The following is a 22,497-nucleotide window of genomic DNA, read 5'->3' on the forward strand; positions in this document are numbered from 1 at the left end:
TAGGTGGGAGAGAGGGAGGGGAGCCAGGGGGCACGGGCTGAGAGCTCAGAATGGAGACACTGGGCCTTCGGGAAACAGGGACGTGTCCTGAGCCCTCTCCTTGTGGGAGGGTGCTGTTTGCTGGGGCATGGAGGTGGGTGCTGTCACCAGGGTCCTGCAGCTTCTTGGTCGTCAGGTGCAGCAGCCCCTTGTCTATGGCCTGCTCAACTCCTCTGCAGGATTGGGCTTCGCTGACTGTCCCGTCCTTCCTGAAAGCCCCTCCGGCCTTGGCTGCCAGGCCACCACTCTCCCGAGTCTCCTGCGCCTCCTCCTCCACCTGCTCCTACTTGACACCTCAGCGAGCCCTAAGCCCGATGCTCCCAGAAAGTCCCGTCTGTGTCTTCCTCTCTGAGCACTAGGGTCTCTCCACTCCTTCACTTCCGCTCCCCTTGGTTCGTCCTGTCCAAGCCACCGTGTGACCCTGCCTGCTCCCAGATCCAGGCTGCCTGTGCACTTCCCGCATTGGTCCTGCGGCCAGCAGCTTCCATGACCCAGGTTGGAACCGTCAGCCACCTCGTCCTGTGGATTCTGGCTCCTGGATCTCTCTCGGATCTGTTCCTTCCTCTTCAGTGTCACGCTGCTATCTCACACTGGGCTTGTCCCTTCTTGTCTAGGCCATTCTGGTCATCTCCTGGCCTCCCTGCCACCTTCCACACCGCCCAGACACACCTGGACACGTCCCTCCCCTGGTTTCAAACGTAGACACTGCCAGATAGACCCCCAACTCCTCAGCACGGTGGACAGTCCTTTGTGATCTGACCCCTGGGGACCTTGCCTGTTTCATCTTTTGCTTGTCCCCCTCTACCTGCTGGCTCCAGCCCTACCAACTTTTGTCTACACTGCATGAGCCTGACCTTTGCACTCAGCGTTCTCTCTGTCTATAGTGCATTTCCTCCCTATTTTAACCCAGTGAACTCCTAGTCATTCTTCAAGACCCTGCCTAGAGGCCCTCCCACTTCCTCAAGCAGAGCTGGTTGCTCTTTCCTCAGCGCTTGGCCAGCCCCTTGCCTGAGAGGGCTTTGGGTCAGCCACATGCTTCCCACTCTGACTGTGAGCTACCCAGGACAGGCCTTGTCTTCCTTCTGAACCTGCAGCCCTTGGCGTCTAAAGAACAAACACTCACTGAGTGCTCACTCTGTGCCCAGGCACTGTACTGACATTATTGCATGTAACCCTTACACCTGTCCTGTGAAGGGGTGTTCGGCATCCTTATTTTACAGGTAAAGAAACTGAGACTCGGGTGGGTTAACTAAACTGCTTGAGTTAAAATAGCTGACAAGTGACAGAGCTGGGAATTGAACCCAAGGCTCTCATTCTCCAAATGCCTTCTATTTGGTTGAGTAGAATTGAGTCCTATGAAAGTGACCTCCTGGTCACGGAATGACTCTGCAACTGATGGCCATCTGCCTGTCCTCCTTGCCCACCCGCTCTCCTTGGCAACACGGGGTCCACTCTGTGTCCTGCTCCCCAGCACCTGTGCTTTCCTGTCAGTGACTGGTCCTCCGGCCCTGTGTAGCCAGGTGCAGGCCAGATGCAGTAGTTTCTTGTCTTTGCTTTGGGGCCAGGGTCCTGAGAGCACCCTTTGCACATTGCGGGCAAAACCAGCATCCAGAATTGGCAGGCCGGGGCCAGAGAGTCGACTGCAGTGGCAACTTCCTAGGAAACTTGTCCAGGATTCTGACAATTAGAACTTACCCTGAGAAAAGAGAGATAGACGAATCTACAACCTAATTTCCTCTCCCTTCCAGGGAGGGGTACGGGCAGCGGGTTTGTACGGGGTGGGTGGCAAGGTGGGGCCCAGGCAGAAGGCCCCTATCCTCTGTGGGCCCGGCTTGCCAAGGACCCTGCAGGAGGGCAGGGAACTCCTCCAAGGCCCCAGTCGGGAGCCGGTGCTCAGCCCTGGGGACTGCCGCTGCAGGGTGAGCTGGCACTGGTCTTCGGAGACGTCACACTTTCCATCCCGGCCCCACCCCCTCCCCCAAATAAACATCCCTTGAGCTTTGAGGGCACTGCCCAGGGCTTCCTCAGAGCCACTGGCTTCTGAATGAAAGACCCGATTGAGCAGCTGCTGGAAAGGAAAACAGCAGCCAACACGGGTGAACCTATAAAACCCAGAGTGTTTATTTTCACTCCCAAGCCCTAAACCAAAGCAATTTCTCCCCTGGAACTGACCCTGGGGTGGCTGGCGGCCGGAGGCTGCGCGGCCACTGGCTGGCATTTCTCTGAGGAAACTCATGTGTGAATCCGGAATGTCTGGGGCCAGGGGAGGGTCTAGCACAGAGTCTGCCGCTGGTAGCACCTTCCAGCGGCCCGCTGGGCGTCTGGGGCAGAGAGGGCCCTCGGCGGGCATTGCTCCCAGCGCCTCCGACCGGCAGCGCTCCCGGCCTTTCCTGGGCTCCCGAGCCTGGGGGTGGGCTCCCATGGCTCTGCGCTGTGTTCTGCTGCCTGGGTGCTGGGCCGCGTCTGCTTCTCCTCTCTGCCTGAGGATTTGAGAAGAGACACAGGAGTTGCCCGGGAAACACTGGTTGAACAACACGGAACTTGGGAGAAGGGTGCTGTCGTGGAGATGTTGACATCCGGGCAGCCTGAGGGTTGCACCTTGGGTGGGGTTTGGGTGCACGGCCAGCATCAGTTCTCAGGACCAGTGGAATGTCTGTGGCATGTGCTTATGGGTTTATGAATGTGTGTGCCCTGTGCACATCTTTTAGGAACAAAAGATATAAAATGATGCTTAATTCAAATGACTTCTCTGATACTGGGATGGGGTAGCCAGTGCTTTGTGAGCATCTGTTGTACATACTAGATTTCTTTAAACTGCAAAGCTATGACTCAAGAGGACTTAGAAATCACATTTCCTCAGTGTTGCACCTAGCTCCGTCCTGCCTACACCTTTGGTGTGGAATTGGGTAGCATCTCGTCCCTGAACAGTAGTCTGAGCTGGGTTGCTCTTCCTCGCAGATTGATATTTCTCGAACGGCATTGGGGAGCTGTCTGCTTTGACAAATTGCTCCCTAGGGAATTCTGGCCTCCTCCTCCTCCTCCTCTTCCTCCTCCTCTTCCTCCTCCTCCTCCTCATCCTCCAGCTGAGAACTGCTGTCGTAGTTGGAGGGGCCATAAGCTCTGGCTGCAAAGCTGCCACCCTGGCCAGAGGACCCGAGGGTAGCTCTGTTGTGTGGTCACTATATTCCAGGGAGTAACCCTTAGCTTAGGAGCCCAGAAACTCCTCTTTGAGAGTCATCCAGGTCAGCGGCCTCGGGGCCTGACTTGGCTAACCTAGCCAAGGAGAGATGGCTGCTAGACCAGATACCACATTATGTATTAATTTACAGGGGAGGAGTATCTTTCAAGAAAGCAGAATGTCCTGCCCCTTCTCTGCTGGCCTCATGGCTCCTGAAAGGTCAAGGCTGTGTGCCAGTTGGCTGGTCCTGAGGGATACTCCTGCCAGGCCAGGCCAGATAGTAAGATCTGATGACCCACAGCCGCCTACATCATTGCTCTTGGTGATCAGTGCCTTAGTTTCCCCTTAGATCCAGATTCAGTTCTGGGTAGCACTGGTGAATTCTTGCTTTGGGCTTCCCCTGTCTGGACTCTGGTCATGCTCCATCCCCTCCCCCGCTTTTTAAGCACAGCTTTTTGTTAAGGTTGGCTCTGGCTGGGGCAATCCACCAGACGAGCTTAAGGAGGTGTTTTCCAAAGTGCATTGGAGGCTTGTGAAATGCTCCACTTAAAAAGGGTTCCTGAGTAAGAGAGACTGGGAAACACTGCACGCTTAGAGATTTACAATGCACAGTGGCATATGAGAGGCTCTGGGCGGCTGCAGGGAAGGAGCCTGTTTAATCTGTTTAAGCACTCATTAGCTCCCCAGAGAACTCACCACTCAAAGAACGCGTTTTGGGAAACACCGATCTCCAGGATTCAGTCCAAATTGCTCTGCACAAATCCAGGACCGTCTGTGATCTTCCCCTTCTCCCCTCCTCCCTGCCCTATCCCTGCTGCCCTGGATGTGCCTGCCGCTCAGCCAGACCGGCTGCTTTCTGTTTCCTGCGTGCTTGTGCCCATTGGTGTCGTTGCCTGTGCCATGCTGGGTGTCTGGAACGCCTCTTTTCCTTGGTCTGCGTCGGCTGCCGCCTCCTTCTGGAAACACAGGACAGGCGACCTCCTTTGGGAAGGCTGCTTGATTCCACAGGCTATGCAGAGCACCCCTCGCCCCAGCACCCGGGCACGCCACTATTTAGTCGCACATCACCTTGTATTATAATTGTTCTTTAGCTACCATTTCCAGCCAGTAGTCATGATTAAGGCCTGGGATTGTGTCTCATTCACGTTCGTGCTCCTAGCACCGGCTAACCCATCACGGAGTAGCCAATCGATAACTGGGGTAAGGAATGAATGATGTATTCCAAATAGTGCTCGAGTGAACATCTTTGTACATCTAGCTTTTTGGTGAATTTGGATGATTCCCAGGAATATAGGGAAAAGAGTATAAACAGTTTTATGTTTTTCAGGGCACACTGCCCAATTGCTTTTCTGAAGGGTTACTGAATTGCTTCCAGCAATAAAGGAGAGTACCTATTTCATCAGCTATTTGCCAACACTGGGTTTTATGATTTTGAACAATTTTTCTTAATTTTATAGGAAAATATTGCTGTGGTATAGTTTTAATTTGCATTGCCTTGATTACTAGTGATCTATTCCACCGTCTCTTAAAAACCCCTTCCTATGTGCGTGGCATGGTGGAAGGATCACTGGACAGGTGGTCGGGGTGTCTAGTCCTGGCCACATGTGATCACAAATGAGAGACTCAGTCTTCCTGGGGCACAGCTCTTTCTTCTGATAAATGGGGTGCCACTGCCTGCCCTGTGCCCCCCCTGGTGGTCTGAACTGGTTTGTGGGAAGGCCCATGAAGTAAGCTTAGCGGACTGTGAATGCAGAAGGTCCTCCCAGAGCGCCAGGAAGGTCTGGGAAGCAGGGCTCAGCCCAGACAGCCGGGATCCAGCCAAGAATCACCTGCCTGGGGCTTGGTGACTGAGCCCTTGCTCACTTGCGGTGATGGGGTCTGGTAGAATCCTTGTGTGTCCGTGACTCGAGCTTCCCCAGGGCAGCTTGTGGTGCTCAGAGAGCTCCGATCCAAACGCCCCACCTGGGCCCACAGGTGCTCCGTGTGGCTTGACGGGTGTGGCCCTGGGGAGAACCCAGGGCCTGGACACGGAAACCCAGCCCCTCACCTTCTCCTCTGGCTCTCTGTGGGAATCTGCCTCTCTCCTCTTGGCTTTCTTGGAAGAGGGATTTGTCTGTGAGTCTCTCTGGCTGTTTTTCATCTGACCACCTTGCTCTAGCAACACCCCCATTCCCCCTGTTTCTTTTTATTTTTTTGGAGGGGCTGGGCCCTGTGCAGGGAGAGGCCAGGCCCCAGCACACAGTAGCCCAGTGTCTGAGGCCCCAGGCCTCCAGGCCTGCTTTTTACAATGCCTTTGTTGTGTGTTTTTTCCTCCCCTGAGCGGGTGGGGCACGTGTGTAGGTCTGGGCGATTTTTGTTTGAAAGCCGCCCCCTCCCTGCGCTCCCCCCAGCGCTGAGCTCATTGCCTGGGCTGCCGGGGCTGCTGGAAGGAGTCGGCCTGCTCGGGGGCCAGCGTGGGGGGTGCTGCCAACACCAATACAGCGTGCACCGCCGCTACAATGTGCAATTGTGATCTTTGTGTAAACGCGGTCGGTCTGGGGCCTGCGCGCTTATAAAAATAAAGCGTTGGGAAGCACGGGGGGCGGGAACAAAAGAGGCTTTTTCGCTGGCTTTCTAATATGGTTTTATTTATCGGAACGCACCCTCCTTCCCTTACTGGAACCGGGAGAGGTTCTCTGCCGAGCTTGGAGCTGATGGTATCACAGCCAGACGGTTTCATTAAACGCACAGACGCCGCTGGGCCTTGCCAGGGGCAGAAGGGAAAGGCTTGGGGCCAGCCCTGCCAGGGCCGGTGCAAGCAAGGGGAGCCCCTGCCAGGGAGGCTCCCACAGGTGGGGGTGGTGAGACGTGGTGGGTAGGGCTCCCCTGCCCCTTCCCTGCTGGGGGTCTCCCATTGCCCTCTTCTGCCCCCAGAATCAGGTTCAAAACCAATTTCCTGCGGGAAGCCCTCCATGGTTGACCCCACTGTGCTTTGTGCCTGATGGGCTGGTCCCAGGCCTGTGACTACTTCCTATTAGCCAGACCCAGCATTGTTCAGCCAATGGATGGCCAGTCCCTTAACTTAGGTGCCCCTCACCCTTAAAAGTAGCTATTTGGGCGACAGCCACAACCGTTGGCCCTGCTCTCTCCACCCCTTAACGGGAGTCCTGTCACTGCCCTCCTCAGCCTTCTCACCTCTTCCATGGTCACTGCCAGCCAGCCCCTCTCCCTGCCACCTCCTGTGCAGTGGCCATGGTGTGCCACTTGGTCTCTTTGTGGCCAGAGAGCTTGTCCTGCTCCTCTGCCTTTTGTGGGGAAGCACGGTCTCCCCATCCCAGTTGCAGGGTTGTATTTAGACATCCTTGCAGCCTTCTGAGGCCAGAGAGGCAAAGGCCATTGCCTATGGGGCCGCTGAGGCCCTCTTGAGGTCACATGGGGAGTTAGTGGCAGTGTTGGGGCTGGACCTTGGGGCTCAGAGAGCACAGGGCGGGTGGAGCAGGGTGCCAAGGGTATAGGGCATGTGTTAGGCACAGGACTCAGCCCTCAGGCTGACATCCTATTAGGGAGAGCTGGAGGAGCCCCCTCCTCCAGGCACTCTGCTCTTTTCCCAAATTGCAGGCACTCAGTCCCATAAGACCTTTTTTCCTGCATTGCTTTCCAAAGTGTGGCCCCAGAAGGCAGCATCAGTATTACCTGGGAACTTTTAGGCCCCACACAGCCTCGCTGAATCAGAATCTCTGGGGATAGAGCTGGGTGGGCGGTCTGTGTGAGCCTTCCAAGTGACTCTGCTGCACGCTCACATTTGGGAACCACTGCCCTAGAATCTGCTCCAGTGACACAACTGGCCTGTGGCAGTAGGCAGAAAGAATGACTTGTGGTTGGGTCCCAGGCTGGTGTGGTCAGGGCTGGCAGGCTAGAAAGGAGTTTTGTGGGGAGCAGGAAGCTGTGGGGGCCTTCAGGTCCCTCTCACCCTACCCACTGCTAAACAGCTCTCTCTAGTGCCCCACACCCATCTGGGGCCCCACCATCTCCACCTGAACCATTGCAGTAGCCTCAGAACTGGTCCCCCTCCCTGTGCGCCTTCTGCCCCTCCAGTCTGTGTCCCATGTGACAGCTGCAGTGAGCTTGCTGAAATGCAGACTCAGTCACCTGGGTCTGGTGGCATCCCAGAGCTCACACAGACCCACATCTCTGCTCCACTCGCTCTTCCTCTAGGGAGCCAGATCCCTTCTGATATGCTTCGCTGCACTTTATTCTTCAAGGCTTGGATCCCCCAAATTTGTGTGAATATTTTACATTTGGTTCAAATTATATTCTTGGCTCCTAGCATCTAGCCCCTAGCCTGGCACACAGAAAGCACTCAATAAATGCTTGTTGGATGAATGAATGAATGAATGAATAGGCCATACAGACACTTACTCCTTCTTACTGGACCTTGCCCCAGCGGCTAGCCCAGGAAGCAGTGCAGAAGGGGAAGTTCTCTGGATATTGTGCCCATTTGGTGGGGCCTGGGCTCAGTTTCCCCATGGTGGCCTACCAGCTGGCCTCATGGAGGGTCTGGAGAGCCCCCAGGGGAAAATCGAGTCCGAATGTTGCTGCTTCAGCTCTGTGGCCCTGCGCTACCCCAAGCGGGTGGCCCTCACAGTCCCTACTGTGTCCTGTCTCCCTTCCCCGCCCCGGCCCCCACAGATCCCTACGCGATCGTCTCCTTCCTGCACCAGAGCCAGAAGACGGTGGTGGAGAAGAACACCCTGAACCCTACCTGGGACCAGACACTCATCTTCTACGAGATCGAGATCTTTGGTGAACCAGCCACCGTTGCCGAGCAGCCGCCCAGCATCGTGGTGGAGGTGTACGACCACGACACCTACGTGAGTCTGTCCACCTCCCGCCACGTCCCCTCGCTGCCAACCCGAAGGTGGGGTCTCCACCGACTCTGGGCTCCCCAGCCAGAGGGGAGCTTCCCAAGGCTGAGACTGATGGCCTCTCCCCTGACCCCACAGGCTCTGGGGTAATTAAAACTATTTTAGAGTAATTAGAAATGGATTGCTAGCACGTGTGCTGTGCCCCGTGGTGGACGTTGCCGATCAAACACGGCGGAGAAAGGGGACATGTCTGGAAAGGGTGCTTGGCTGTGGGTCAGGAGCCTGGCTTTTCTCTGCCTCTGGCTTGCTGATGTGATCAGGGAGCTGCGTGGAATCCACAAATGTCTGGCAAGCCCTGGCTTTACGGTGCTGTGTGGCCTCTTGCTTGGGGTCCCCTGTCTAGGTGGGAGCTGAGACACACCCACAGAGTGGAGAACCCTCTCCGTGAGACAGTGTGTCTCCGAGTGCCACAGAGCTCTGTGCCCAGGCAGGGCCTCTTGGCAGAGCTGCCCAACAGAACCTCCTGCGGTGCTGGAAATGCCCTAGAGCCGAGCTGTCCACAATGGGAGTCGCTAGCCGCGTGTGGCTATTACGCACTTGAAGTGTGACTAGTACAACTGAGAAATGGAATGTTAAATTTTATTTAATTTAATGAAGTAAAATTAAAATTTAAATAGCCGCAGGTGGCTAGTGCTCCTGCATCGGACAGCACAGCTCTAGAAGGTTCCCAGGAGGGAGAGATCACTGTGGCTTGCAATGTAAGACAAGGGCGGGAGAAGCCCCAGGCCCTGGAGGAGATGTGGGATTGGGGTGTGGGTAGGCAGGGGGCATTCCAGCACAGTGTGGGGGAGAGAAGGAGGCTTAGAGGGGCAGGCTGGGAAGGAGGAGGAAGGAGTCTGAGGCCAGGGGGCAGGGGAGTGACAGTGTCAGGGCAACATGTTCAGAAGAAGAGTTTGGATGCCACTGGGAGACAATCAACTGGGCCCATGGCAACGGGATCCTGCTGGGTTGGGGGTGGCAGTGGGATGAAAGGGGAGGGGCCAGGGTTTGGAAGATGCTTCTAGTCACCATGACTAGATGGCAGGTGGGCTGGGAGGGTGTGGTGAGCAAGGGGTGGGGGAAGGTGCTGCTGTGCAGGATGTCCCACTAGGTGGTGGGGCCAGCTGGCCATGGGCAATGTGGGCCTGGGCTGGGGAGCCCCAGCTGGGGGTGCAGGGGAGGAAGGCTGGTGCTGTAGGGGGATGAGCAGCTGCAGGAAGAGTCTATTGGGATGTTTAGAGAAGAGCACGGGCCTTGACACCTCTGGGGGCAGAAGGAGGAGGGAAGCCAGGGATGGTGGCAGGTGCCTGGGAGGGTGCTGGTTGGGGAACTAAGCAGAAGGAGCAAGTGCTGGGGCAGGGTGGGCCAGAAGACTGACAGGATAGGCCCCTGGCTGTGCAAGAGCTCTGTGGGGGCCGGCCCACCCCGTCCAGGAGGGCCTTCGGAGCCAGAGAAGAGTTTGGACTCTATCCTCTAGGCAGCAGGGAGCCAAGGCAGATGCCTGAGTAGAGGAATTATAAGATGTAAACATAATTCTGGCAAGGCTCATTTAATCTGATGAGCATGACCATAGTTTCTCCATTTGGAAAGTGGGGAATTTAAGGGTGAAATGAACAGGGGATACAAAAGTCCTAGGAAATGTGAGACATCTGTACTGCTGAGGGCATTACAGAAATGCTGGGAGACTATCTCTCTGGTCTCTAATGGGCTCAGCACTGGATTAAATTACAGCAGGATGGACACTAGTTGGACATGCAGAGGGACTTCCCCACTGTGATGGGAACCTGGCATCCCTCTAAGGAGCGCAGGCTTCCCTGTTCTGCGCCAGGGGCTGCCCTGACTTCCGATGCCTTTTCTGGTTCAGGAGGCCTCCTGTAGGCCTGGTGATCTCTCTGAGCCGCTCAGAGCCCTGGGCGAGGGGGACACTGACTCTTCTCTCTCCACCCCGGGTCCAGGGCGCAGATGAGTTTATCGGCCGCTGCATATGTCAGCCGAGTCTGGAACGGATGCCCCGGCTGGCCTGGTTCCCGCTGATGAGGGGCAGCCAGCCCTCAGGCGAGCTGCTGGCCTCCTTTGAGCTCATCCAGAGAGAGAAGGTGAGGCTGGTCCACATCCAGCTCTGGAGGCCCAGGCAGCAAGTGCATGGCGGGGGAGGGGTTGGGCACAGGTGGGGAGGGCCCTCACGGGGTGGGGGGAGGGGCTGCCCATGGGCCCTTCTTCCCCACCAGGGGCTGGCACTCAGTGGGGCCTGGGATAGCTTCCTCTGGAAGCCAGGCCTCCTGCTGGGGCCAGTTTGCCCATCTTTTCTGAACCCCAAGTCAGGACTTGATCTAACATTGGGGTAGAAAGTTGGAGTCTGGATTGTCTGAGTCCTCTGGTAATGGATTTATTCTTCCCTGGGTCATACCTTGATGTAGTTTCTGGGAGGAGGACCTCTGTGGTCTGGTTGAGGGGGCCCTGGTTGAGGGGGCCCTGGTTGAGGGATCCCTAAGTGCAGTGATGGGGAGCTCCAGGGATAGGTAAGGCCAGGACCCCCTTTCCAGTGCTGGCCCCACCATGACCTGGGTATGTGGCCCTGGGTGGCCATTTCCCAGCTATGAAGTGGGAGGTTTGGCTTGGAGCTGTCTCACACTTCCTCTTAGTGTGATGTGGACTCAGCAGGAGTAGGGCTGCCTCCCACCCCACCCTGCCATGGAGTAGAGTCTGTCAACCCCTGGACTGTCTGGATCACTGGTATACTCCATGGGTGTCATGAGGGTGATGGGGGCCTTGGGTGACAAGCACATGACCAAAGCTTTCTTTTTCTTCAACCTAGCCGGCCATCTACCATATTCCTGGTTTTGAGGTATGTCTTGCTCTCACCTGTTCTTCTTCAAACCGATTGCCAGCCTCCCTGTGTTTGCAGCCCCTGGGGGCCGGGAAGGGCAGTCAGATGTGTACCACTACCATCCTTCCTGGAGCTCCCAGGAAAGCTCCTTCCAGCAGAGGAGGGCCTGGGTGGGGCTACCAGTGCAGGCTGCGGCAAGGGGCTGGGTCCTCATCTTACTCAGTCTCCCTGCCCAGCGTAGGCCTTTCCTGCCCTTCTTTCTGAGAAGCCTGAGACCACAGACTCCCAGAGGGAAGGGATCTCATGGGTGCCAGCCCAGTGGCTGTCAGCAGGGCTGCACATAAGAACCCGTGGGCAGCTTAAAAAGTCACCAGTGCTCAGGCCCCACCCAGACTGAGCTAAGCACCATCTCTAGGGTGGCCCAGGCCTTAGTATCTTCCTCCACCCCCCGGGGGATTTTGATGTGCAGCCAGGGCTGAGACGCCTTAACTCAGCCCATGATTCTGAAAGTGTGACCAATTCTTTACTTCAAACCTACCAAAGCAAACTGTGAGGGTGCAGCTGCAGCCTCTGCCTTGACTGGCCCTCCAGGGGCTTCTGATTTAGGCCCTATGTCCCAATTAATGTTCCCACTGGGACCCTATTTTCTTTCCTCTTCCAGTGGCGGGGGCTTCATTCCCTTACTGTTGCTTTCCTTCCTTCTCCTGGGGGTGTCCTTGACTGGGACCCAGGCTAATTGGGCTCATTATGCTTTTCCAGACCGGGCTCAACTGCAGGTTGGAGAAGTGGTCATTTTGCCTCTGTTTGGATGCCTCATTTGCCCTTCACGAGGCAGCCCACACCATGCTCAACAGTCCTTACCAAGCAAGCCCTCCTTTGCTGCCCCCATCCCTCACCCCCACTCATCCTGGTCTGCCTCCCTGTCCTGTCCAAACTCCTTCTCTCAGTGCTGGCAGCCCTGGGGTTCTAAGGGGTTCTCCTTGGCTCCCCAAGGCCACATGCCAAGCAGGAGCAGCTGCTGCAGCCTCAGGCCCTTTCCACCATCTGCTGTCATTCTTTGTTCTCCTGTCACTTCCAGAGGTGCCTGGAATTTGGTCCATGCTTTAGCCTTTCCCACCAATAACCCTCAAACCCTCTTTCTCAGGGACCACATGGAGGGCTTGGCTGGGAGGCACAGCATCCTGACTCTTGGTGGGAGGTGGTTTCTGTTGGCTCCTCTGGCCCAGCCTGGTGTTCCTTGTTATTAATGGAGCCTTTCCCCCTCTCTTCACCATCTCTTGGATGTGGAACATTCCATGGCTGTGGTCCAGGTGCAGGACACATCAAGGATCCTGGATGAGGTGAGCTGGACCTGTGAGGCTGTGGCCCGTGGCTGGGTGGGCAGGAAGAGACAGGGAAGGTGAAGACCTGTCTCTGAGCACCTGCCCTGGAGCCTTTCAGGTTCCCTGTGCCCACCGGGCACCTGCCACGTGGAAACCTGTCTGGATTTTACTCCCCACACTCTATGTGGATCCAGGGCTGCCTGGGGTGTATTGGGAGGGCGTGATTCTGGCCTGAGAAGACTTTCTGTCCTGTTGGGAGGCCGGTGTCACCCACGCTACATGGACGGCAATGCAAACTCTTATCTGGTTGAGTTCCAGGTGGCATGTTTTCAAGAATAAAATGTTCAGAAGCGGCCAGAGTAGTCAAGGAAGCCTTTCTGGTTGAGGCAGCATTAGCCAGATGTCGCAGCACTTAGGGAGAAGGTGGGAAATATGGCCATGGTCCAAGGAGCTAAGGACCAGGTTGGGTCCTGGCTGGCTGGTTGGAGCTTTCTAGGGACTGGAAGAAGTTTGGAGTTTGCATCTAGGCAAAGCAAGGCCATGTCCTTTGCCATGGGGGGTGGGTGTGAGAAGCACAGTCTCTGTGGCCTCTTATGCATCTTTGAGCGGATTGTCAGAGTGAGCCTGGGCCAGAGGCCTGGGTGGAGAGACAGGAAGCAGAGCCCTGGTCAGATGGGCAGTTGGGAAAAGGGCAACCACTTCCTGCCACCAGGGAATCCCCAGGCTGAGAGCGGACACCATTTGACATTTTCAGTGCAATTTGGACTTGATGTGCAGGGTCAGGATGTGGGATCCACAGGCTGACGCCCCTTACCTCACTTTCCTTTGCTCCCAGACCGAGGTGGGGTCCGCCAAGTGAGCTGGCCGTAATCGCGCCTGACAGGCAGCCTCCTGCTCCTGGCTGCAGTTGCGAAAGACTGCCGATTTGGACGGGGAGGCAGAGTCCTGTCCAGGGAAGCAGCACGGAGCCCTCTCTCTTGATTGAGAGCGCTCTCTGGCCAAAACCCACAGCCTGCTCTGAAGAAGACCCAGCCCAGGGATGAGTTATTTTAAAAAAGTTAAAATCCTTAATAACTGGATTTGTAATATATAACAGAGAAGGCTCAGATTCCGAGAGCAGGGATCTGGCTGCAGTCTCATTGTCAGAAAGCAAATCAAAACTGCAGCTTTGGGGCCAGACCCTGCAGAGGGCCAAGTGTCCCGCTGCTGGGCCAGCCAGGCCACAGGCTGAGGCTGGGTGTGGGTCAGCAGGGCCGGGGAGAGCAAGTCCTGGGGTGTGAACTGAGCTGTCAGGCTCACAGGGTCTCAGTTCCAGTGGGATGAATGGAGTATCAGCTGGTTCAGGGACAAACCCCAGAAGAAGGCCTTATGACACCTCTTTTATCCCCAGTGGGCCACACCCGAGCTCTGGGGCCTCTAACTTAGCCTATTTGCCCCTCACTGGAAGCTAAGCCTCATGCCAGGACCCTGGGTCCTATCTGGTTTTAAGACTCCCCCGGGCTGGGGCAGAGGCAGGTTAGTCCTACGGGAAGCCTGCCGCCCCAGCAGAGTTTTCCTGCTTTCTCTGCTGTGGCCAAGCTCCTGCCTTGTGTGCTCCACTCCTTCAGCTCCTCCCAGGCTCCCTGCCTGATCCCCGTGAAGAGCGCTCAGGCCTTCCTGGAGGCCTCGGAAAACCAGGCAGGGAGCTTGGCTCCTGGGCCACTGGCCACAGGAGCCCTTGAGTGTCTGGGAGCAGAGGGAAGGGTAGGAGCCTTCCATGGGGAGTGTCTGGCTGCAGGGTTGTGACTGGGAGCTAGGGACTGGCCAGGGGGCTCCTGAGACAGCTATGGTAATAGGCACTTGGACCAGAGAGGAGCCAGCAGGAACCAATGGGGCAGGTGGCTCTGAAGGATGACATAAGGACAGCTTCTCTTGTAGGAAGCACCTCTCAGCTAGTCTAGCCAGGTACAGAGATTAGCAAGTGCCTGTGTGGCTTCCACACGGTGTCCGTGAATGAGGGCTCCCAGAGCAGGACAGTGGGGATGGCTTCCTGGAAGAGGTGACACTGAGCTAGCATTTGAAGCAGGGATGGGCAGAGAGGGTGGGGGAGGGGATCCAGGCAGCAGTGCCTTGGGCTGGGGGTGTGTCACCCCCTGGGGCTCCCTGGGGCTTTTGATGGGGAAGCCCCTGCTGCACTGTGTTTGAGGCTTTGGTGGTGGATGGGAGACCTGCGCCCTCTTGGGGAGAGCGGATGGCGGGGAGGACTCCTTTCCCTCTCCAGCCTGTCTTCTTTCTTTTTGTCTGTCCTGCTCTTTCTGAGCCTCTTCCCAGTCTCCCTTCCTCTGTTTGCTCCTTGGCCCCAGCTCCCTCCTTTTCCCCGCCTCTTCTGAGCCCTCTGTCTCCTTTCTTTTCCTTTTTGTCTGGAGAACAAAGGCAGTCCGAGCTGCCAAGGGGAATGAGTTCAAAGAAACTGCAATTTTAGATTTCCTGAGAACTGGAGAGTGTGTGCACGCACGTGTGAGTGTGTGCGAGCGTGTACACTTTCGGGGAGGCACACACGCAGGCACGCACATGTGGCAGCAGAGGTGACGGTGGGTTCCTGAACACCCAGGGGCCCTAGGACCTGGAACGGGTGTAGAAGGAGACCCACCGGGTTTTCGGTCCTGACCATTCGAGGGCCGTGGCTAGGGGTGTCGTCCTGGCACTGCTGCTCCCCTCCTGCAGGGGCAGGGATGCCCTGGTGGAAGGGATTGCATGCTTCCTGCCTGTTTTTACTGCTGGCTCAGGGGCCAACCAGATGTCACTCCATCCGCCCTTCCGGATCCAGGCGATAGGGTATATGACTTTTACTCCTAGACGTACCCGAGGTACTCTCTGGCACCCCCAAATCCACCAGAAGGAAAAATTTGGTGTTTTGCAATCAGGAAAATAAACCCAGTGGTCCCCCATCCCCCTATCCCTCCCCAAGGCCTTAATTTAAAACACTGTTTTTCCTGGGAAGTGTAATTAGAGCAACATGTTGTTCCTAATGAGCTGGGTGGGGCAGGCAGACAGTGGAGCCCTCCCAGCCTGCCTGGCTGCCCCCTGCCTGGAGCTCCCCGAGGAACCAGGATGTGAATGTCCAGAGGGTCTCCTAACTGTCCCCTGCCGAGAGAGTTGGGGCGTCTATGGGCTGCTGGTGATGGGGCTGACCTAGGTGGCTGGGGAGTTTTGCCAGCACTTCCCCTGCCCTGGGAATGCATGCCTGCCTAGTGTGGTGGCCCCTGGGATGAGGGGTCCCTAGGGGTGGAGAAGGGCCTCTTCATGGCTCAGGGCCTTGGATCCCTGTGCTGGACTGGCCAGCAGGACAGATGGATGGAGGCAGGCCTGAGAGTGGCTTCTGCTCTAATGCGGCAGAGGGAGAAGCTCACTTGTCCTGGGGTCCTCTTGGTCTGAGCTGGCCTGATGACCTGTAGAACCCATCAGTGCGGCTGCCTCAGGTCCACCCTGTATTCAGGGAGCAGGGTAGGGGCTGGTCAAATGTGGCTTCCTCTAATTAGACTTACCAGAGTCTTCTGTCACCCATAGGACAGTGAGTCAGGATGTCCTGGTGGCACTTTAAGTCTACACCCCTCCTCCTGCTCCCCAGCTCCCACCTGGCAGTGCTGACAGGCTTCCCAGTTCTGCTAAGGGTCATGGCACCCTTGTTGAGATCACTGTCCTGGAGGGTGGTGTCATATGTCTCAGGTGGGCTGGATCAGAGAAAAGTTGCAGACCAGGCTTAGGAGCTGCCGGCCGAGGCCTCAGGACTCCCGCGTGTGAGATGACCAGAGACTGGTTACGACCTTGTGAGCGGGTGGTGGTGGTGCAGACTGCTCCTCTCCTGCACGTCCCCGACCCCTGAGTGTCCTTCGGGTTGAGCCACAAGTGATTATGGACTTTGGAGAGAGAAGTTTCCAGGGAGTGGGTGCCAGAGGCAGAAACGTGGTGCACTGGGCAGCAGTTGGTGTGGACACGAGGGAGGGTGGGGACAGGAAGAGAGAAAGGAGAGGAGGGAGGCCTGGTGTTTCAGGGCTGGGCAGAGGAAGGGAGATTCTTGCAGAAGACTCAGCGTGTAGTGGGTAGGGGCCACTAGACAGTTAGGGTTAAGAAAAGTCAGAGAATAAGGTTAGGAGCAGGGTCATGTAGACAGTTAGGGTTAAGAAAAATCAGAGATTAAGGTTATACGGAGTTTCGAGAGTGGGAGATTTTCTGAAGGATGGAGAGCTTGAACGAGCCATGAAAGATGTGTTAGATTCAGAAAGGCAGCAAAGGATACCCCATGGAGCAGGGGGAGCAGCCAGCAGGCATGGGGCGGGGGCTTGATAAGGACCCAAGGGCCAGGATGGAGCAGACAGGGGTGTTGGGGAGGAGGAGAGTGTACACTAGCGTCATTTCTTTATCCTCCCATCCACCCACCAGTCTGTCTGTCTGCCACCCCTCCCTCTCTTCCTTCAATTATGCTTTCCTAATCATTTATTTGTTGGATGGGGATTCAGCTATGGTCCCTGTGTACAGAATTGCTGGTTTAACCAGGGACACAGTCAAATGCACACATAGAGATGGCACAGGGTGATTAATGTCTTTAATAGGGGTAAGTGCAAGTTGCTACATGAGCCATGGGGGTACTTAAATGTAAGCTCGGGGCACCAGGGAAGATTGAGATGGACACGAGTGGTCTGAGTAGGAGATACCAGAGGGAGTGGGATGGAAGCACATTCAAGCCCAAAGCTAAAAGAGCAAGTTGCCTCCTGCAACCTGCTAGTGTTCAGTAGAGCAGATGATGGACATGTCTGGCGAGGTGGCTTGTCACTTATTTGGGGTCCTAGAGGGGACATTTCTCTGGAGGGAGACTTGCCCAGAGAAGCCAGCAGGAGCTAGAAGATGAGGCCATGTCAAAGGGTTTGCACTTCATCCTGGGTTAGTGGAGAGATGTTGAGGGGCTTGACGCAGACAGTGACATTGCTAGAAAGCTCACGCCAGCTGCAGAGTATAGCTGCGCTGGCTGCTGGGAGGGGGTGTGCAAAACTAGATGCAAGGAGAACACTGAGGGGGATGCTGGAGAATCCAGGAGAGTGAGGCTGGTGGCTTGAACTAGGGAAAAGAGACAGGTGACATGGCTTGAGACTGGGAGACAGAGTCACCAATGCTTGGTCATCAATCAGATGGGGACAGGAAGGGCTGAGGGTGGCATGGGGCTTTGGCTTGGTGAATGGGGGGCCAGTTCCTGAGATGGCATTGGAAGGGAACGATAAAGAATCCAGTGTTGGACAAGTTCAGTGTGCGGCAGGGGACGCATGGGCAAACTGAGCAAGAAGGAGTTGGGAGTGGGGGTGGGGGCTGAGCAGAAGTGTTTGGGAGCAGGAGGCCTAGGAAAGGGCCAGAGAGGCCTGGCGCGCAGAGGAGGCCTGAGAGGCCTGGGCAGAGGAAGGGGGTGCAGAGAGACTCAGCATGCAGTGGGTAGGAGTCAGTGGTGTGGATATAGAGAGACAGTTTGGGGAAGGAGGCCAGGTCAGCTGGCCAGATGCTGCTCTGCAAGAAAAACTCAAGAGTGTCCTTCATAGTGAGCCACAAAGCAGGTGATTATGGACTTTGGAGAGAGAAGTTTGCAGAGAGGGGCTGCTAGGGACAGAAGCCTGGTGCACTGGACAACAGTCTGTGTGGACACGAGGGAGGGTGGAGACAGGAAGAGAGAAAGGGAGGGAGCTGCAGGAGAGGCCCCAGAAAGGAGGGCACAGGTGGATTTGAGAGCAGTGGGTGTCTTTAAATGGGTTAGAAGATCAGGAGGTAGTGTGAAAAGCATGGAGAAGCACTTAGGAGTGCACATGCAGTCACAGCCCTACCGGCACTGAGCGCGGCTGTGGCGTGCACGGTGGGAGAGGACTGCCATGGTGGCCCTCGGGCTGGGGAGGGCAAGCCGCAGAGGCAGGTAACCCCTTGGAAGCAGTGGCATGTGGCAGGCGCAAGAATGTCCCTGGACCTCTGGGGACAATGAGGTGGACAGAGATGGGGAATGAATACAGTGGCCTCGTGCTGAGGAAGCCACCTGGGACACACGTCTAACCACTGTCTCTGCTTGTCTCTTCCTGCTGCCTCTGCTGTGCCGGGCGCTCCACAGCTGTGTGCTCCTGCCTTCTTCCTCCAGGGCCTCCTCCACACGGTACCTCGCTCAACCCCCTCCAGGCCCTTCCCTGTCCTCAGTGAGCGGCTCCGGGGAGTGAGGAGCCTGGTCCTCAGCGGGCAGACAGGAATGTCACTGCCGCGGAGCTCGGGGGAGCCCCCAGGGGAAGATGGAATGTGGAAGGGAGGGATAAAGTGGATGCTGCCCAGAGTCTGGGGGCCTAGAGAGAATATGTTCTGGGAGGGATGAGTTTGTGAGGTTCCCGTGGTGATTTTAAGAGAACAGCCATGTGGGGAAGGTTGGTCTTTCTGCCTCCCTGCTCAGGGGAGCTTGAGGCTAGTCCCTCCTGATTTCATTTTTCTTTACCCCTTTTCATCTTGGCCTTTTGGTCCTGGGTCCACACTGGGTTGGGCATCAGCCATGAGAGGCCATGACCAGACCATGAGTGGGCCACAGGCACAACCCTTTCTTTAAAGAGACCACCCTGCTGGACAGCCACCTGCAGCTGGTGGCCTTGGAGTGCACAGGGTGGACATCAAGCTAGGGGTCCCCATAGCAGCCAGCTTGCCGCAGTAGCTGTCTGCCTGCGTCCTCCAGGGCCCCTTTCACGTGGCCTGTGATATGCATGGCACCCATACAGGTGTGCACCATGACAGCCTGTGCATCATCCCGCCTTCTCAGCCAGTCCAAAGTGCCAGAGCCGCCTGCATCATATCGTCTGCATTGCGGGGCTGGAGGAAAATGACGAGTTCCGTCACTTTGTGCCCTGGCGACTGGGGGATAGCTATAAAGCCAGTGTTGTTCTGAGAGCTGCTTCTGATGGCTCAGCTGTCCCCAAGTCACCCTGGAAAGGGTAACACCAACACCAATGGTAAAAACAATGGTATCGACAACAGTTATGATAATAATTACAGCCACAGCCATTTATTAAGCACCTTCTGTGTGCCAGATACTCTTTTTTTTCCTTTTGAGACAGAGTTTCACTCTGTTGCCCAGGGTAGAGTGCCCTGGCATCAGCCTACCTCACAGCAACCTCAAACTCCTGGGCTCAAGCGATCCTCCTGCCTCAGCCTCTTGAGTAGCTAGGACCACAGGCATGCGCCACCACCCCTGGCTTATTTTTTCTATTTTTAGTAGAGACGGGGTCTCATTCTCACTCAGCCTGGTCTCGAACTCCTGAGCTCAGGCAATCCTCCCGCCTCAGCCTCCCAGAGTGGTAAGATTACAGGTGTGAGCCACCGTGCCCGGGCCGGATACTCTTTACATTTGTTCTCCCATTTAATTCTCAGAGCAACTTCCTAAGGGTATAGTTATCTCAGACCTTCATGTGAGGATGCTGAGTCACTGAGATGGAATAATCTGCCCAAGGTCACACAGCTAGGAAGTGGCAGAGCTGGAACCAGAGTCAAGGTCTGTCTGATTCTGGAACTTAACTTCTTACCACTGTAGGTCAGGGAAGCGAGGTGTCACTGGGGTGTCATTGGGCAGCAGTGCAGCTTGGGTTGGCTGTGAAGTGACTTGTGGAAGTGGGAGGAAGCTGGCATCTTTCTCTGCTCTGACTGCTCCCACCATCTATGGCAAAGTATCTGTAGGTGGATGTACCATCCTTTCAGAAGGAACCTAAAGCAAGACACATGAGGAATAAATCCAATGATTCCATTGTTTATTAAATGAGATGCCATGAAGCAAGCTCTGTAAGGTGTTCAGCACAGTTCTTTTAATGATAGTTAACATTTTCTGAGTGTCAGGGCCTCCATGTAAGGACGTGCAGGTTGGGCACTGCACAAGGACCTAAGGGGGTGTAATTTCTAGCACAGAAACCATATACTGGTATTTATTACAACAGTTTTCCAATAGGTGGCAGTAAAGTCTCTTGTTCTGTTAAACTCCAAAAATATGATTTTCTGACATGGAAGTAAGGAGTCTTAAGAAAAGGACATCTTTCTCTAATTGTCACAAAGGCACCACATGGACTAGCAGTCCTATTGAGAGTTTACACGCACCACACACTATTCTAAATGTTATACGGATATTAACTTCTTCAACCCTCATATTGACCTTTAGAGGTTGATGACCTTTACTAACCATTTTATAGACTAAAAAATTGAGCTATGGAGGTGAAATAACTTATCTAACTTTCTGAGTGGTAGAGCTAGGATTCACACCCAGAGCCTGTGTCCCTGGCCACCGTCATTGGTGCTTAGCTGTCTCGGGTGGTGCCTACCTCCCTTGCCCCACCCTGCTTCCCCCTGTCGTTCTCCCTGATCACTGAGGACTCTTGCCCAAGGCTTTTTCAAACCCCTAGTAGGCCAGCGTGGACACTCGCCTCACTCACCTCCACCTGCAGTGTGGAGGTCAGTGAGCCTCCCTGGCAGTGCACTTTGGTGCTCTGGTGAGGAAGGGCATTTGTATCCCCTTCTCCCATCGGTCACTTGCTCTCCTCTTTCTGGCTCAAGTGCAAGTGTTCTATCCTTTCGGGGGACAGGTGTGAGAAGTGGGGATCTAGGACTGGAAGGTGTCTGGGGGCAGATGTGGGAGTGGGGCCAGAACACCAGGACAGATGATGACCCAGGAGGATCTGAGCCAGGTGGCAGGAGAGCCAGGCTGGAGGGAGGGCACATGGTCCTCTCTGGGATGGAAAGGGCCTGAAGTGGACGCGCCAGGGAGGAGGGGGCAGTGAGCACTCGCAGGTGCATGTGTGTGCTTGGCATGCCTGTGTTGGGGAGGCGGAATCCCTGAGCAGCTCACTGGTGCGTCAGAGCCTGCATTATGGGAGGAGGGTGACTTGGGATTCAGTTGCAACAGGGTGACCTAAACCCTGGGTGACATGCTGCAATTGTGACCGGAGGAGATGGTGTCCGCGAGACACTGACCTAGCTCTCTCCTTTCTGCCTGCCTGTTTGCCCTCCTTGGTGTCTTTGCCTCTGGTCCTATGTCTCTCCATGCATGCCATCTTTTTCTGTCCCTTTTGTCCCTCTTCTTTCTTGTCCCTTTGCCTTGGCCTTCTTCCTACCTTTGTCCCCTGCAGTCAGAGGACACAGACCTGCCCTACCCACCGCCCCAGAGGGAGGCCAACGTCTACATGGTTCCCCAGAACATCAAGCCGGCTCTGCAGCGCACCGCCATCGAGGTGAGCCAGCCCACGGGGCTGGGCTGGTGCAGCCTGGCCCTTCCCCTTCCTCAGCATTCCCTGGGGCCGGGGGCCTTTCCAGCCGCTGTCCTCATTATGTGTCCCCAGATCCTGGCTTGGGGCCTGCGGAACATGAAGAGTTACCAGCTGGCCAGCATCTCCTCTCCCAGCCTTGTGGTGGAGTGCGGGGGTCAGACGGTGCAGTCCTGTGTCATCAGGAACCTCCGGAAGAACCCCAACTTCGACATCTGCACCCTCTTCATGGAAGTGGTGAGCTCCCTCCCTGCTGTCCCCCTCCAGAGTCCTGGTGGCTAGAATTTCCTCTTGGCCCCAAGCAGGCTGGGGGTTGTGCCCTAGCTCCCTGCAGGATCCAGGGTAGGTCAGGGCATCTCTCCCGCCTCACTTTCCTATGAAAATGGGGAGGAAACTCTCACACTTTCCTCACTGGAAGGGTTCAGGCCTGTGAGTGGCACAGATGGGCCCAGCCCGCTCCCTCCTACCAGGTCAGCAGAAGTCCCAAGCAGCCATTCTATGGCAGTTTTCCCGCCCAGGGCAGATTTCAGTTCCCTGGAGTGCCCCTCGGGGACTTGTCAGGACTCTGGCCTTTGGTAATCTCTCCAAGCCTTTCCTGACCCGGACCTCCCCCAGGCTGGGCCCCCTCTGAGGAGCTCACCCCCACAATCCTCGGGCCCCCCAGCCCTCTCCAGCTCCCTGGGACTCCTGGGCCTAGTGGCCAGAGTAAGTCAAGTCTGAGGAAAAGAAAATGGTTTGCAAGATGAAAGCGCTGTGGAAATTCCAGGCCCAGTGGCTGTCAACAGGAGCCTCCTCTTGGCTGAGCCAAAGCCGCCACTGAAGGAGAGCATATAAATTATTTCAAGTTGTGTTCAAAGTGCTTTTGGGGTGGTGGGGGGAGAAGCTGGGTCTGTAAGCCAACTCCTGAGTATCCACTTGGGGGGGACTGTCTGCGAGAAATGTTGGGTCCCCGGCCAACTCCCGTCTC

At 55.9% G+C, this 22,497-nt stretch overlaps 1 protein-coding gene across 21 annotated transcripts in view; it reads left to right on the plus strand.

Moving 5' to 3' along the window:
• Positions 1-22,497, plus strand: part of DYSF (dysferlin) — a 207,992-nt gene that overhangs the window by 121,078 nt on the left and 64,417 nt on the right. For 15 of the 21 annotated variants that reach the window (XM_012750078.3, XM_012750083.3, XM_012750087.3 and 12 more), the window contains 6 exons: positions 7,886-8,067; positions 10,056-10,196; positions 10,916-10,945; positions 12,238-12,267; positions 21,396-21,497; positions 21,606-21,767. In XM_012750078.3, coding sequence (XP_012605532.2) covers positions 7,886-8,067; positions 10,056-10,196; positions 10,916-10,945; positions 12,238-12,267; positions 21,396-21,497; positions 21,606-21,767 — 647 coding nt within the window. Of the gene's footprint in view, positions 1-7,885; positions 8,068-10,055; positions 10,197-10,915; positions 10,946-12,237; positions 12,268-18,364; positions 18,407-21,395; positions 21,498-21,605; positions 21,768-22,497 lie in introns of all 21 variants that reach the window. The other 6 variants (XM_012750073.3, XM_012750081.3, XM_012750072.2 and 3 more) reach the window with 1 other exon arrangement.

The sequence above is a fragment of the Microcebus murinus genome, chromosome 3, assembly GCF_040939455.1.
Source record: "Microcebus murinus isolate Inina chromosome 3, M.murinus_Inina_mat1.0, whole genome shotgun sequence".
Lineage (NCBI taxonomy): Eukaryota > Metazoa > Chordata > Mammalia > Primates > Cheirogaleidae > Microcebus > Microcebus murinus.